The sequence below is a fragment of the Netta rufina genome (assembly GCF_964035555.1).
Source record: "Netta rufina genome assembly, chromosome: 11".
Lineage (NCBI taxonomy): Eukaryota > Metazoa > Chordata > Aves > Anseriformes > Anatidae > Netta > Netta rufina.
The window spans coordinates 11632021-11646886 of NC_140134.1; the positions used below are offsets into that span (position 1 = coordinate 11632021).

At 53.3% G+C, this 14866-nt stretch overlaps 1 protein-coding gene across 1 annotated transcript; it reads right to left on the minus strand.

Annotated features, from left to right (window-relative positions):
* Positions 1-402: 402 nt before the first annotated feature.
* OAZ2 (ornithine decarboxylase antizyme 2) lies at positions 403-13593 on the minus strand (the record flags this gene model as incomplete). The annotated part of the gene is given in 6 exon segments (XM_084293649.1): positions 403-1887; positions 3438-3523; positions 5237-5412; positions 10408-10488; positions 10490-10565; positions 13574-13593. Coding segments are annotated over 6 exon segments (573 nt in total). The 3' UTR covers positions 403-1753.
* Positions 13594-14866: the final 1273 nt, after the last annotated feature.

Genomic DNA, 14866 nt, shown 5'->3' on the forward strand with positions numbered 1-14866 from the left:
ACACGCAGCGGGGTCCTGTGCTCCCCCGGCACCAGCCCCGCAGCCTCAGCCCTTCACCAAGGCTGCCCCACTGCAGGTCCAGCTGGCCAGGGACAGCGCCAGCAGCTGCGAGTGTGGGGTGCCTGCTGGAGAGGCACCAATAACTGCAGGTTCTTAATGAGCTCGGGATAACAGCCACACCTGGGAGCTCACGCCCCACCAGCATGGAAGGAGCACAGCCGTTCCCACCCCAGCAGGTTAGGGACAGGGAGACAGAGGTGGACAAACAGCAACCACCTGATTTTAAACCAAAATCCCCCCAAAGTCCCCTTCTAAAAGGGATTAGAGCCCCCAGCTCCTCATCCCTCAGGCCCATGTCTGTCCTGTTTCACTGTGTTGGAGGGGAAGGAGGGCAAAGAGACGCAAACTTTAAGATGATTTATTCACACAAACTCGTAGCCCGGCCCCACCTCTCTCCCCCAGACAGAAAACACTGACCATGATGTTTATGGAATGGCTTGGCTTCAGCTTTTAACAAAATCCTCCACAGAAGAGTGAGAGCAGAACAAAGCACACACGGACAATTCCACACGCAAGCAGCCAGGCCAGGAAGAGAGCTCGCGACACGGCTCCAGGGCCCAGTTTATAAATACACCCTTCTCATGTGGCGCTCGAAGGAAGCCAGCCAGGTTACGTCCACGTGGCACAAAGACAAGAGCACAGCCTCGCTCCCCAGCGCTACGAGTGAAACGCGAGCTGCCCCCCGCACGACTCCCTTGGCTTTGGGTACAGCCGATCTCTCCTCTCGGGGCTCGAGCGTCTCTCTTTGGAAGAGCCTGGACAGAGGTGTGAGGGCAGCCCCTCGCCTCGCCCTGGGAAGGAGCCCCAAGGCTCAAGTGCTCTTTGAACCACAGAAAGCGCGACTCCAGCAGGTGAAGGGAGCGCTCCCCCAGCCCCGAGGCATCGCTCCAAACGCTCGCTTGACCCTAGCAGAGCAGAGTACCATTGCAGCACGAAAAAGGCTCCGTTCCTTTTTTAAATAAGCAGCCCCAGCTGGGTGAAGTTAATCTGAATGCCCCTTTTATTAAATGCTGTGATAGTGCAGTGGTAACATTGAACAGAGTAAGACTGTTTAAACAAAAGCTGGAAGAGCAAGAAGGTTTTGTGGTTTTTCTTTAAAAAAAAAAAAAAAAAAAAAAAAGTTAGATGAGTTAAAACAGCATTGGTTGCCCCAAAGCAGAGATGCACAGGGGTTTTAATGTAGTGTTAAAGGTTAACTCACGTCTCCTCCGTGTGTCTAACACCCCAAACATGCCTTACACTTAAGAGTCTGAGTGAAAATTAAAAGGTAGCCGGTCAGATGAGCGCACACCACACATCAGGTGATGGGGAAAGAACCAACACTGATGTGGAGAAGTCAAGGAGTTGATGATGCTGCATCTACCGCTGTGCTCCCCTACGCTGCCGGGCCCCCACGTGGCCGGGGCATGAGGCGCCTCTAGGCTAACACACCACACAGCTGCATGTAAAGAGCTCCTATGCCAGTTCATAAACATCTTCCATTTACTATTTGGTGATTACATGTGTATATATAGTTCTCTAGGCAACACGTTTCAATGAGATAGTCAACTCTGAGGATACACAGGCCAATCTAACAATGAGAAATGCGGTTTCAGTCCAACAGAAGCTTGTTTTCCCTTTCCTCAAGAAAGGAGATGTAACCCTCTCTCCCCTCAAAAGCATTTTCAGGTCACACTCGCGTCCCCCGCTGCAACTATTCTTCGTCAGAGGAAGAGTTCTGATCCAGGGGGTACACCATGAACATCACATCTGGCCGCGACGGGACAGAGGGGTGACCAGGCCTCACGATTTCAAAGCCCAAGAAGCTGAACGTCTTCAGGAGTGGAGCTACCAAAGAGAAGGAAATCCGTTACCATCAGGAATAATCCTCTGTACCTGTGCTGCCCTAGAAGCCACGACCATCACTCCTGGCTGAGAGGGGGACTTGAGCTGTGCACTACACTGCGGCAGCCGCCCGGTTACCCACCAGCTGCAAGCTGATGTCTGTTCCCAGCACCCGCTGAGCCCTGAAAGCGGGTCGTGCAGCAGCAGACGGGAACCTGCTTGCTCAGGGAGCAGTCAGAGATCTGCTGGCTCCATGAGGAGGACCTGGAGCTCGCTGCAGCCTCAGCTCAGCTGCGCACATTGCCCCAGGAGAGCTGCAGCCCCGGAGCCCCACTCTTGCTCACCTGGGTGAGGCGAGGTTACGTGGCACTAGCAGGGTGTGCGTCCCCTTGTTACTACAGCAGCCGCTCCCCTGTGACCTGAGAGCCACCCTGCCACAGCACCTCATCTCTGCGACACCTCCTGATGATTGGTCTCAGAGCTCTGCACAGTCACGCAGAGCAGCTCCTACGTGCCCTCAAGGTGATGCTGAATTTCAGCTGTGCAAAGACTCAAAGTCTGGAGCATTCTAGAGCTCGTACAAACAAGCCAGGTTCAATAGCAACACTTCTCGTGCTTTTTAAAAACGAGCAAAACCCAGCATCAGATATCCCCTGTAAACAGCCACCATGGAGGTCACCTATGCAACTACTGCTGGTGACACACTAGAGCAAGAACTCTGTTTGGAAATTAATCTTGGTATCATAACGCGGAGCCACAGCTTCCTGGGGTCAGCACAGCTTAGCTGTAACAACGTGCTTCACTTCAGAGAAGGCAGTGCAGCTTGCGAAGCAGCAGAGTAAAATTAGAATTAAGATTTGAATTATTCCTGCCATGGTAATTGCTTGGTTACTAGCCTGCGTCTAGTAGGATTTGAAGTGACACGTACGTAGCTTGGTACCTCATCGCAAATCTCAAACTTCCGTGCTTTAATCACTCATCCGACACATCTATCTTTAGATCCTAATGCAGTCCCCTTAAGCCCTAAGCATCTATAGCCAGGGTCAGGATTACCTGTAGGTCTAGGAAGGGCAAAAGTGCCAGGAGATCTTTAAAAAGCAGATGAGCACAAGGGCAACAAGCTACCAGTATTCATTTACCATGTATTAACCTCTCCTGGGTTTCCCCTTGCAAATCACAGAATCCTGGTGCCAAATGCCTTCCCTCCTTACCCAAGCAGGATTATTAACCACTATCTGGACAGGAAAGTACTCCAAGTTACTCAGGAGCAGCTTTCTCCTTGAGAATACCAGCAATAATTTAACTGCAGGACAGTAAAGCATATCCAGCTGGAGAAATCAAGATGTTCTCTCTCCCTCAGTCTCAAGACAGGGCTTATTTCCTGCATGAGAAACCATTTCTGATTTGTGAGAACACCACAGAAATTCTGCACGTAACAATTCCTGCAGTAGGACGTGTCCCCCGAAGCCCTGGGATGACCGGATTTTTGTACAGAACCAGCAGCACCATTTTAGATCTAAGGAGCAAACCTCCCAGCAGGGCTGAGTCCTCACCTCTATCTTCTCTGCTTTTTCTGAAGCAAATAAAGACGTAGTTTACTTTCATTTTTTCTTCAGCAAATTCCAACAGAGCTGATAACCTGCCAAGGAGGAAGAAGACAAAAGAACATCAGCTATAGGAAGTCCTGTCCTGAGGAAGCCACTGAGCACTATCAACTGTTTGGATGTTGTCAGGCAGAAAGATGACTTGTTTACAGACACCTTCCAGTGAACAATGGGTGCTGAAACAATGGACTTCCTGCCTTCATGTCCAGCCCTGCAAAACCGAGAGCTGTCCTCCACCAAGTCACCCCACAGCTCCGTGTCCTTGGCACCCGCCTGCCAGCACGCACGGCCCCGCCAGCCAGGAGTTTTGCATACGAGCCTTCAGAGGTGGGAAGCTGAATATCGCAGCTGTTTACATTCCTTCCCCCCTGGCACCACACAGGATCTCTAAGTTTTGCATGTTATGTAAAGATTTTAAAAAAATAGAATAAAATAAAAGAGCTCATGCCAGGCAGAAAAGAAAACCATCGCTGCAGGAGCATGTGCACAGGCAAAGCTGTTTCCTGAACATATTATCTGGATGGCACAGCTGAGAAGCTGCATCATGAAACCCAGCTTCCTTCCAGCTAAATTATTTCTGCCCCCTCTCTTGATGGGAGCAGAGTGGCACTGACCCCATCCGAGCCCCGGGGAGCCGCGTGGTGCTGCTGGCCTTGTAACCATTTACGATGCAGGCTGCTAGAGCAGTGACAAACAGGGCTCGAATCGAGATCTAATTAAACAGCAGTCAGTGAGACTGGAGCGCACCGAGGGAGATTAAATTTGCAAGGATTTTGTTAATATGGTAATGAACTACTTTAATTATAGCCTCTACTAGGCTGTTTTACCTAGCTAAAAATAATCTTGCAAAATCGTGCTTTAAGTCATGATGAGCTGGGCGGGTAAATACCCCCACGGAAGAACCTGCTCCCAGGAGAGCAGGCACACGGACAGCCAAAGGATTTATGGGCTGACTGCGGAAATTATGCAGAAACATTTATCTGGACTCGGATTCCAAGGAGACGAGCATGAGGCAGCAGGGATACTGGCACTTACTGAAGGTGCCCAATGATGGTTTTTTGCAATTAGCTTGTGCCATTTGCTGGTAAACCCTATTTGGAAATTTAGGAGGGCTTCAGCGAGCTCTGCACAGGAATCTGGTGAAGCCACATCTACGCTACAGCGCTCCCTGCCAGCGGAGATCTCTGGCGAAGCACTTGGCAGGAAGTAGCTGCTCTGGAAGCTGCGTTTACACAAACTTCCCAGAGCAGAGCTGTCTGGACAAAACACTCCCGTATTCTGCCAGCAGAAAAAAATCAGATTCTGGCAGAGCCAGAAGCCTGCATGGCAGCAGCCCAAGAGCAGAACCACCTACTGATGAGAAGGAGCACATCAATATAATGGAGTTTTTCCCTGAAAGAGAGGAAGACACTTGCCAAAATAAATACTTGCCAATTGGCCAGCGGAACAGAATTTTCCACAAAGTATGCAAAGAATCACTCCACTCATTTCTTGCTTATTTTTCATTAGCACAGGACCTCAAAAACAGTAACTTGTCTCAAACGATCTCCAAAGGGGTGAAAAAATACATATGGAGGACTAACAGGACTCTTCTCTGAAGACAAGGCAGCAAAGACGTGCTTTAGCTGTACAGATCAGGAAGAGAGGCACCGTACATGTGTACGGCTTGTTCTCCCCACACATGGAACATCACCAGCATAAGAGAAATACTGCTCCCTGTGGGTGCAGCTCCGGGATGCCAAACTCACCCTTCTTTGCTTCCATCAGCTAATAATCCGTCAGGGATTTCCACGAAGAGGCTCTGATTCGAGAGCACTGCATCCCAGGAGGAGGTCTTCACCTCTGTGACCTTGTACTGGAAGTGGACAATATGAGGCTTCCCTTCGTGCACTGGGACATCTTGGTTAACAGTGATCTTCTCGTCCTGGACAGGGGAGGGAGGAGAGCTCGTGAAATAGGCTTTAAGGTTAAAGAAAACGAAGCGTGAAACTACAGACCAAAAGTGTAAGAGACCATGCTTCAGTGAACATGCAAAGGAGCTGAGACTCATGCCCGAGTCTCAGCGCCCCTCACACCCACAAGGGGTTAAGAGCTATTGTTTTAAGCTGCCTGTATTTCCCAGAACACCTCGCTTTTGTTCTGGCCTAACAAAGAAATAGGAGTGAAAAGTAAAACCCTACATCCTAACAGGCAGGGGAGATGCAAATGCAAAATAAACGCTATAATAATTTTACTGAGAACATTATACTTTTCCCTTCCCCTTTCATTGGCTCGGGGACACACCAAAACGAGTATTCCAGCCTTGGAGTGATTTTCTAGTCATGCTTTTCTGTTCAAGAGAACGCAGCTTTGCATATTCCCATTTTATTCAATTTCTGGGCAGCAAGAGTCCATTCATTCACCGCAGCTCCCAGCCACATCTTTGGAGAGCGGTTCATGAACTACCCTTCAAAGAACACAACCGACGAGCTGCAATAGCATCTGCTGTGGCAGCCTGACCACTTTTGTCTCCCCAGTCCCCAGCACAGTCTTTTTGTTTAAGGGATGACCACAAATTGCTTTCCCAGATTTTACAACCAACTGGTATGGCAAATGGCTCGCCTCCCGGTACAAGGGAGGAGAATACACAGCACAGAGAAACCCAAAATAGACAGAAGCTACGCGGATGCGAAAATTGTGACAAAGTCTTTTTCCAGAGACCACAAACATACATGTCCCCCTCTAACGCTTCTCTAACAAGCATGCAGCCAGCCTCAAATTCAGCTTAGCAGTTCCTAGAAAACAATTCCGTGGTTAAATGCCATTCCTGCTCCTGGCAGTCTCCGTAGGCAGTTGGCTTGCCCAATAATATCTTCCACATTTAACTTCGAAAAGCCCCAGTGTCACAACTACAGAAATTCATTAGGCTCCAGAGTTAACGCTGTCAACTCCAGCGCAAGCTGAATCGTTCCCATGTGCTGGGCTGCAGGCTGGTGCACGCTGTCCCACGCACAGCTTGTACAACTTGGGCAGCTCTGACGGGCAGGAGCAAACCAGGGAGGAGAAGCCAAGCCTGTGCTGCTCCCGAGCTTCAGGAATACCTGGGTGGGAGGTGCTTTACCCCACAGGGTCACTGGGCAGGGGTCCATCCAGCCTCTGGGCATTGTATTTAATCAGGGTGAGTGACTGAGCAGCTCAGTATGAGCTCTGATCTGCTGACCAGCAGCTGGGCTGACAACAGAACAAGTGCTTTGGGTGCAGAACGGCAGCACCTCACCAGACTGCCCTTGATAAATCCCTTGTAGGCACATCTACACATCTCTGACCGTAACATCCACACCTGGGGACGTTTAGTGCAGCTTGGGGCTGCAGAATTCCTCCTCACAGCCATGGGGTGGGCAGGGGATATTGCCCTGCAGGTGTTTTATCCTACTAAGGTGTAAGCAGAAAGGGCAATGCTCAGCAAAACCCTCTGAGAACATTGCTGGGCTCCTCTGCCCTGTTTCCCAGTGGTTTAACCCCTATTACCACATACACTGAAACAGTCCAGCCCCTTGGTTTGTCTGCTGTGACAAGGGAGAAGGCAGTGGGCATGTTAATGCTGGCGGGGAGGGAGCTCTGCATGTAAATCAGGAACTGCCTGGCTCTGGTAAGGGGAGCAGAGGAAGCTGCCGTTTGTTTGAGGCGCACAAAGCTGAGTGCGGGCCCGCTGCAAAACAAGTTTACACTTCATCGGAGTAAATATCCTGTAGGAAATAGTTTATTCATTCAGTTTGAAAGGAGCCTGCGTGGTTGTGCCTGCCGTCAGGTTTCACCACGGTTTTTAGCCCAGTGCAGCAAGAAGCCCACCAGCAGCTGCTCCAGGAGAGGTTAAACCAGACAGCTGCTGAGCGAGACACAGCAGAGCTGCAGAAAGAGTCAGGTTTGAGCCCAGCGAGAGCTCTGCACCACAGAGGCTTATTTAAAAACAGAGCAAAACAAGGGGATTATGCACATCTTTCACCGGTGACTTCATGGGAGCCTTTTCTAGTTGTTTTCCTGTGCAGAGAACATCTCCATTCCAGAAGAGATCTCTCTCAAGGAAGAGACAGGCTCACAGATGCTTTTCCCATATTTCACCAAAACAAGAACAGGGCGAGGAAGCTGAGTAAAGCAGGCTGGGATTGACACGCTGCAGGGGGAGGCACACGCGTGCGTTTGTGTGGGAAGGCTGGCAGAAGCCTGAGAGAGCAGGGAAGAGCTTTTCTGCTGTCACATAGCCCTGCTGCAACCAGAACTCAGGCACTTTCGAAGCCTTCCCCAGGTTCCCAACCTTGGGAGCTTTTTCCAAGTCCCCCGATACACAGCCCGCTATTGCAGAGGCAGCGAAACCGTGGGGATGAACAGAAGCCGTGCCCCTGGTTCTGTGAGAATTACGCTTATGCAGCCTGGCTTGGGCAGCTGGCGTTTTATTCCGTGTATCAAAATAGAGCTAGCGGGATCCCCAGGAGAGGAGCTGTTCCTGGGAAGCAGCAGCCCAGGAACCTGCTCAAAGCACAACCCTGTTTTTGCATCAAGCGAAACCCAGTTACGCTCCTCGAGCACCCCGATCAGGACGGAGGGAGGCCCCTCTGTGCTGGCAGGGAAGGAGGGATGCACACTGAGCTCTGCCACGGCCAGGCAGCTCCAGAAGCCCCCGCAGGCAGCCTGCTGTCCGCATGTACTATACCTGCAGCCTCCTGCCAAGTTTGCTGGCCAGAGCATGGACGTTGCACAAAGCCCCTCCTGGCTGCCCAGCACTGACTCCCACGTTGCTTTCCCAGCTCTACAGAGCTCCCTCGATGAAAGGCTGAGCATCAAGTCCCTTAAAATGAAAATACCAACAGCTACCGGGAGCCCCAGCTGCCCGATCCATAGCCCTGCTGTACACGAGCACTGTGCTGCACGCTCAGGAGGAGGCAGTTGCATTCAGAAAGGTCAGCCCTTGAACTGGAACAGCTGACACAGCTGGAAAAAGTACTTAAGCTTTTGGGCCCAGATGCCTTTCCAGGTCACGCTGGCTGGAAAGCCCAGCCTGCCATACCTGCCGTACCTTCAGTGAGCTGTGAAGAGGGGCAGAGTCACAGAACTGTTCAGCTTGGAAAACGGCCTCCAAAAATCACTGAGTCCAACCCCAAACCTTGCACTGGCAAGTCCACCACAAAGCCACGTTACAAAACCCTACAGGTAGATGTTTCTTGAGACGTCCAGGGATGGTGACGCAGCCACTTCCAACGCCACACAGCGCCTTCAGTAAAGGGATTTCTCCTAACACTCAACCAACCCCCTGCCACACCAGCACAACTTGAGGCCCTCTCCCATCGCCACATCAGAGGTGGGACTTTTTTTAAACCACCCTGGAGGTGGTTTACAAACACAACCTGTTCCACCCTGGGATGAGCTACATGAAGGAAGGGGCCAATCCTCTGCCAGGCTCTGGTGGCAAGGTGGGTTTTGTCAGCAAAACCCTGGAGGAAGTTGTGTTCTGACTTCTGAGAAGCAGCTATCTGGATGAGATCTCCCCAGGCAGCAAGCCCTGCCTACACACCACCACCGAAGGCTTCTGTGCTGATTCAAGGCTGTACTCAAATCAAATACTTCAAAGCCTCCAAACTGTGACTTTTCACCAGCATCTCCTCCATGTCTAGACTATTTTCCACCTCTGGTCCTGCTTGGTGTGTATACAAGGCTTGGCAAACTTGGCCTGCAGGAGCTGAAGTTGCAGGGTCACCTAGTTGTCATCCGTCAGACCCTGACAGAACGCAGCTCACGTCCTGAGCCCTCCTGAAGCTGCTCGTGTCTCTTCTTTGTGCAAGATGAAGCCAGCCGAGCTGCTTGCTGCCTCTCTGGACTTCACATCCCTCTAACATCTGCGACAATTCAACAGCATTAAGCTGATGTCACATTGTTATGAAGAGGCTAGAGCTTGACATTTATTCACAAGGCAAGCAGGCAAGGCACACGCTACAAATTCACCAGCTCTGCATTAAAGCAAACTCCTCTGAAAGCAGCCCCGAGGTCTCTTGTTTCTCATGAGTTTCCACAGGAGACTTTGGTAGCTGCAACCTGAAAGGGCCTGCATCCTTTCATCATACGAAGGCTGCTTGCCTCCCACGGGGTAATTAAAATCAAGTCTAACACCTATGACAGCAATTCTGTCTGAGCAGCCAGATCTGCAAGCTTAGCAGAAATTCAGGCAGCCTCATCTGATAGCACTTTACACCCTGGCTTGGGGAAAAACAGTGCCTGTCCCAGAAGGGAGACAGATGTGCAGCACTGTAACGTAACGCAGAGAAGCTGCACAAGTGCTGATTATTCCACAGAAAGAGCCAATTCATCGGAAGGCCAAAAGGATAGATCCTTTAGAATGAGGGTGGCCACGGAAAAAAAGCAACACAGACCCACGTACTCCTAGGCCAGTTTGCAGACACGAACACCCCACGATCTTGCCTCACCCTCTGTGTGCATTCCAGAAACGTTCCCGTTTGTGAGCCTCCTGCTTTTGTGAGGTTCAGGCAGCGTTACCTTCCGGACCAGGGCACGGGAAGGAGCTTATCGACCCTTCTCTCCCAGCATTTCACCTTTCTGCTTCCTATTTCCTCTTTTTGCACAACATGCAAGAAGTTGCTTCACGTGCTGATAACGCCAGCTCTGCAGGCAGCAGCTGAAACAGGCTCTGGGAACTGGGCTAGCCAGTCATTTGCTGCACACCTTTGATAAGAAGTTTCTTAACAAACAGGTGATACTTAAGCAAGGCAGAGCTGCAAGCAGCTCAGTCATGTGCCAGCAGGGCTGCTGAAAAAGCTAGCAGCCTCCCCCATTTATTACCTTGAAGACTTTTGCATTTATTCCCATCAGACTGAGGAAGGAAGCGAGCAGATTTGTTACACGAAGCATTGTTTAGACATCCGATCTTTCTCACCTTATATATCAGAGCTGAAAGAGAAGGATCCCTGCTACCCCCTCGCCCACCGGGGATCTTCGACAGTGGGTGAGGGGCATCAGGAGCACCACAGAGGCCCTGGAACGATGTGCCTGCAGCACTGCAGCTGGGGACAGTTACTCAAAGGTAAGATACTACTGCAAGACAAAAAGGGACAACAGAAAAACACCAGGTTACGTTAGCAGGGGTCCAAGTTTCTGATACTCCAGCGCCCCATAACCCCAAACCGCCTGTATTCCCGCTCCTCTGCAGGAGGTGAGGGGCAGCTGCCGAGCCTTTGGTGCCCGGAGGTCTCTGGTAAAACATTTTGCTGCCCAGGCACTGCTGTGTCGGGGAAGGGCAGCGCTCTGTTCGAAATGGAGGTGGGGCTTTGCAGCCAAGATCCCAGAGAGTGCTGAGCAACCTCATGCTAATAAGGGACGCCTGGAAGGCTGCCAATAGCAGATGGCTGGAAACGCATGACCAGATGAGCACACATTTTCTGTAGACAAATATCTACAAATAGATCAACAGGGCCCAGAAGGAGGAGGTTTAAGTTTCACATTTTCAAAACCGGGAGGAGGCGAAAGGGCTGGCTCTTCAGATACCTTGAATGTACTCCGCAGCATCCCAGCTGACATCCTCACATGCACGTGAAACACCACACAAGCATCCTTCAGCCCAACCCTAAATATTACAAGCTCACCCCACAGACTGTGTCCTAAGATCTATTTTAAGAGCTTAACGCAAGAAGAAAGAGTTCCCCTTGTGGTCTTTGAGTTTGCTGGGATCTCATCCGTATGCTCTTTTAGGATCACTTCTAACACAGGCTTTAACATCTATTCTAGCTTTCAGCACATTCATGGAATCAAATTATTTTACTCCAGGAGCGTCGCTTCCTTTCTCAGCACCATAAAAGCTCTTTGCCAAGGCACGGGGCAGCAGCGGTTACTCTGCTCCCGAAGCCTGCAGAAGCAAGGCAGAGTCACCCGTCATTCTCCAGCATTCCCACAATGAAATGCACCAGCACAGAGCTATGCAAACACCACCTGGGCACAGCTTCCCTGAGAAATAAAGGGGAACGGGAGGGTTTTCAATGGGCAAACTGACAGAGGAACACGGCTGTACGGGACAGCCTCTGCAGAAGCATTCACAACTGGCTGGCTGTCCTGAAGCTTCTCAGCTGAGGTGCTTCCAGGATGGTGTTTCTCACTCCAGGAGCGAGGCAGTCCTCGGTATCAAAGCACCCAGCACTGAGCTGCACCGCCTGAACAGCACACAGGGAACACACACACCAACAGGCTGCAAACAAACTATTGAAACGTCTACGGATGCCAAAAAACCCAACCCAACAGCCTGCCAACACGGTTACGACACAGGCAGAATCTGCTAAGATCTTGTCCGTCCACCTCGTACCGAACTAATCTTTCTGCAGGAAACACAAATATTCTTCCTCCACGCATTTCCTTCTCCTCCAGGTTTGCTAGGCAGGGCTCTCCGGAGGTGCTCCCACGCGGCCGTGGCGTGTAGCCGATGCTGCTTGCAGGAAAGGCTGCTCAGACACGCTTAGAAGAGAGCTTAAGCAGTCGCATCGAAGATGTCTGAGGGCAAAATCCCTTCCACACATGCTCAGTCGCACTCCGTATTAATACAGTCCCTCCGCACGGCATGACTGGGGCTATCAATGGACCAGTGTGTATTCAGTAGTAGTGGATGTGGAGAGGCATGACAAAGCACTTTGCTGTGCAATTCCCCACCCCCAGAAAGCTGTTGGCAGCTTTGTTTTTCCCTTCCCTCCTCCCTCACCCCCCCAGCTAACAATGTACTATTGATAGCTCTCTCCGACTTGCAGCCAATGCATCAAGAAGCTGGATAATGAAGTGGAGTTGTGGGAAAAAAAAAATAAAAAAAAAGAGGCAGCAGTTTTCATGCAAAGCAGCTCAAGGCACTTCCCAGTTTTGCTTCCTCTGGCACATGTAGAAGTCAAAACACAAGACCCCTTCAAGCGCTGAGCCCTCTGGGGCTTTGCCTAGCCCAGACCTGCACACTGCCTCTCTCCTCCCACCAACCTCTGCAGCTGCAGCCAGGCAGGGCCCTAAAAGCAACCCCGGGGTGCAAGCACGTGTGGGGGGCACAAATTAAGAGGTTTTGCTTCATCCCAATGTGCATCGGCAGCAGTCCTGCGACGAACTTCATGCACTGGCCCAGCAAAGCCTCATCCCTCGACACACCCCGTTTAGAGCTTAAAATGAGGGCTGCGCTCCCATCCGCTGCAGCCCCTCTTCGTTTGGCTTTCCAGCAGCTCAGAGTAAGAGGCGTGGAGCTCAGCGAGCGCCTTGCACTGCAGCAGCTCCCAGAGCTTCTTCACCAAGTCCTGCCTGAAACGGGAGCTGCTGCTGAGTGCACCCAGCGGGTGTCATTTCAACTCGCCACGCTGCCAGCGGCCCCACAGCCGTGCCCCGGCCCTGGGCAGCGCAGGGGACGACGACTCCGCTCCTCAGCCCGCTCCCGCCGGCTTCCCAGCACCTCCAGGCCGCTGCCGCTTTCCGTCCATGCCAACAACCGGCACCGCTGGGTCCAGGAGGCTCCACGTTTGGGTGGGTTCGGTGTTGTTTTTTTTCCTTACGCCGAAGACTTGTGCCAAGTGGACAGACCCACGCAGCCCCCTCGGCGTTACAAAAACAAACCTGTTTGCTTCTTAAAGGCTGCCCTGGGGATGCAGATGAGCACAGCCCAGAGGAGCAAGCCCCTGTGCTGCCAGCCCCGCGCGGAGCAGCCCCAGCAGAGGAGCACCCAAAAAACACCCCATAAACACCCTACAAACACCCTACAAACACCCTGTACACCCCACACAGCCCAGTGCCGGCCCCGCACCCCCCGCAGCCCCTCACCGCCAGGCTGAGGGGCTCGGGGACAGCCCCTGCGGCCCTGGGGAGCCCCCCGAGGGGATGCCCGCGCACCCCCCGTGCTCGGAGCCGCCCCGCAAGGCGCTGCCCGCACACGGGGCCCGGCCGCCCCCTGCCCGCCTCCGCCGGGGGAAGGCCGGGGGAAGGCCGCGGCCCTCCGGGCCCACCCGGCCGGGGCTCCCCGAGCTCAGCAGCGGCGGCCCGCCGAGAAGCCGAGCCGAGCCGAGCCGAGCCGAGCCGAGCCGAGCCAGGCCGCGCACCTGTCCTGGGTGTTTATCATCCTCGGCTGCCTCCGGCTGCGCTGGGCTCCGCTCCGCTCCGCACCTCCGCCCTCCGCCGCCGCCGCGCTCCGACTGACCCCGCCGCGCGCCGCGCCACGCCCCCTTCCCCCCGCGCCACGCCCCCTTTCTCCCGCGCGAGGCCACGCCCATTTTGTCGAGGCCACGCCCACCTCCCCCCCCCCCCGGTCCCGCGCGCCGGGCCCGCTGGGTAGCGCCGCCGCCCCAAACAAAAGCGCGTGGCGCATGCGCGCTGCGCTCCGCTCTCCCCTCTCCTCATCCTCCTGGCCTAAATCCCCTCTGTTTTAGTTAAAAACCACGCACACACCCCAAATCCTGTCGATATCTGAGGGAGGAGTCCCTCTCCATGTGTTTCACGAGACCCCTTCCAGTACTGAAAGGCCACCACGAGCTCACCCCAGAGCCTCCCCTCCTGCAGGCTGAGCGCCCCCAGCTCCCTCAGCTTTCCCTCATGAGGGGAGCCCCAGCCCCATGGTCGCCCTGTGGCACTGCCCTGCACCCATCCAGCAGCCCCTGTCCTTGTGCATGGTGTGCCCTGGGGCTGTGTGGTGTTGGGCTGAGGCAGCTCTGAGCCCCTCCTGCCCATGGAGCAGCCTGGGGTTGCTGCAGGGAGGGCTTTCTGCAAGGGTTTTGTGGGGTGTGAGACAAGGCTGGGGAGCCAGGCTCTCTCCTGATGTGCCCAGTATCGGGGTGAGAGGCGCTGGGCACAAGCTGGAGGGCAGGGGGTGCCCTGTGAATGTCAGGACATGCTTTTTTACTGTGTGGGTGACAGAGCTCATCAGGGAGGTTGTGGAGCCTCCCTCCTGGGAGATTTCACACCCCACCTGGACATGGGCGACTTGTTCCAGGTGTCCCTGCTCGAGCAGGGGTGGGCACAGGTGGACCCCAAGGTGCCTCCAACCTCAACCACTCTGAGCGATTCTGTGAAGTAGTAGGGCCTGGGTGGTGTCTGCAGCCCCCGCCACTGGCTGAGCTGTGCGATACCCTGCTTGGGGTATGCAGATGCCCCTTCCATGTGGTCTGAGGATGTACAGACCTACAGATGGGTGGGAGCGTGAAGCAGGACGAGAGGAATGCGGACACCAGTGTGCTGAGCTGCCCGCTGCAGGGCTCTGCGAGCTCTTGTGATGAGCAGCATCCCCTAAAGGAATGGCACCGACAGCCCTTTGGGCACAGACACGGAGCCTGGAGAGCAAGCTGCAGGCTGCGGGGGGCTCAGGAAGCGGGCAGCCGTCTGGAAGAGAAGTTCTTCAA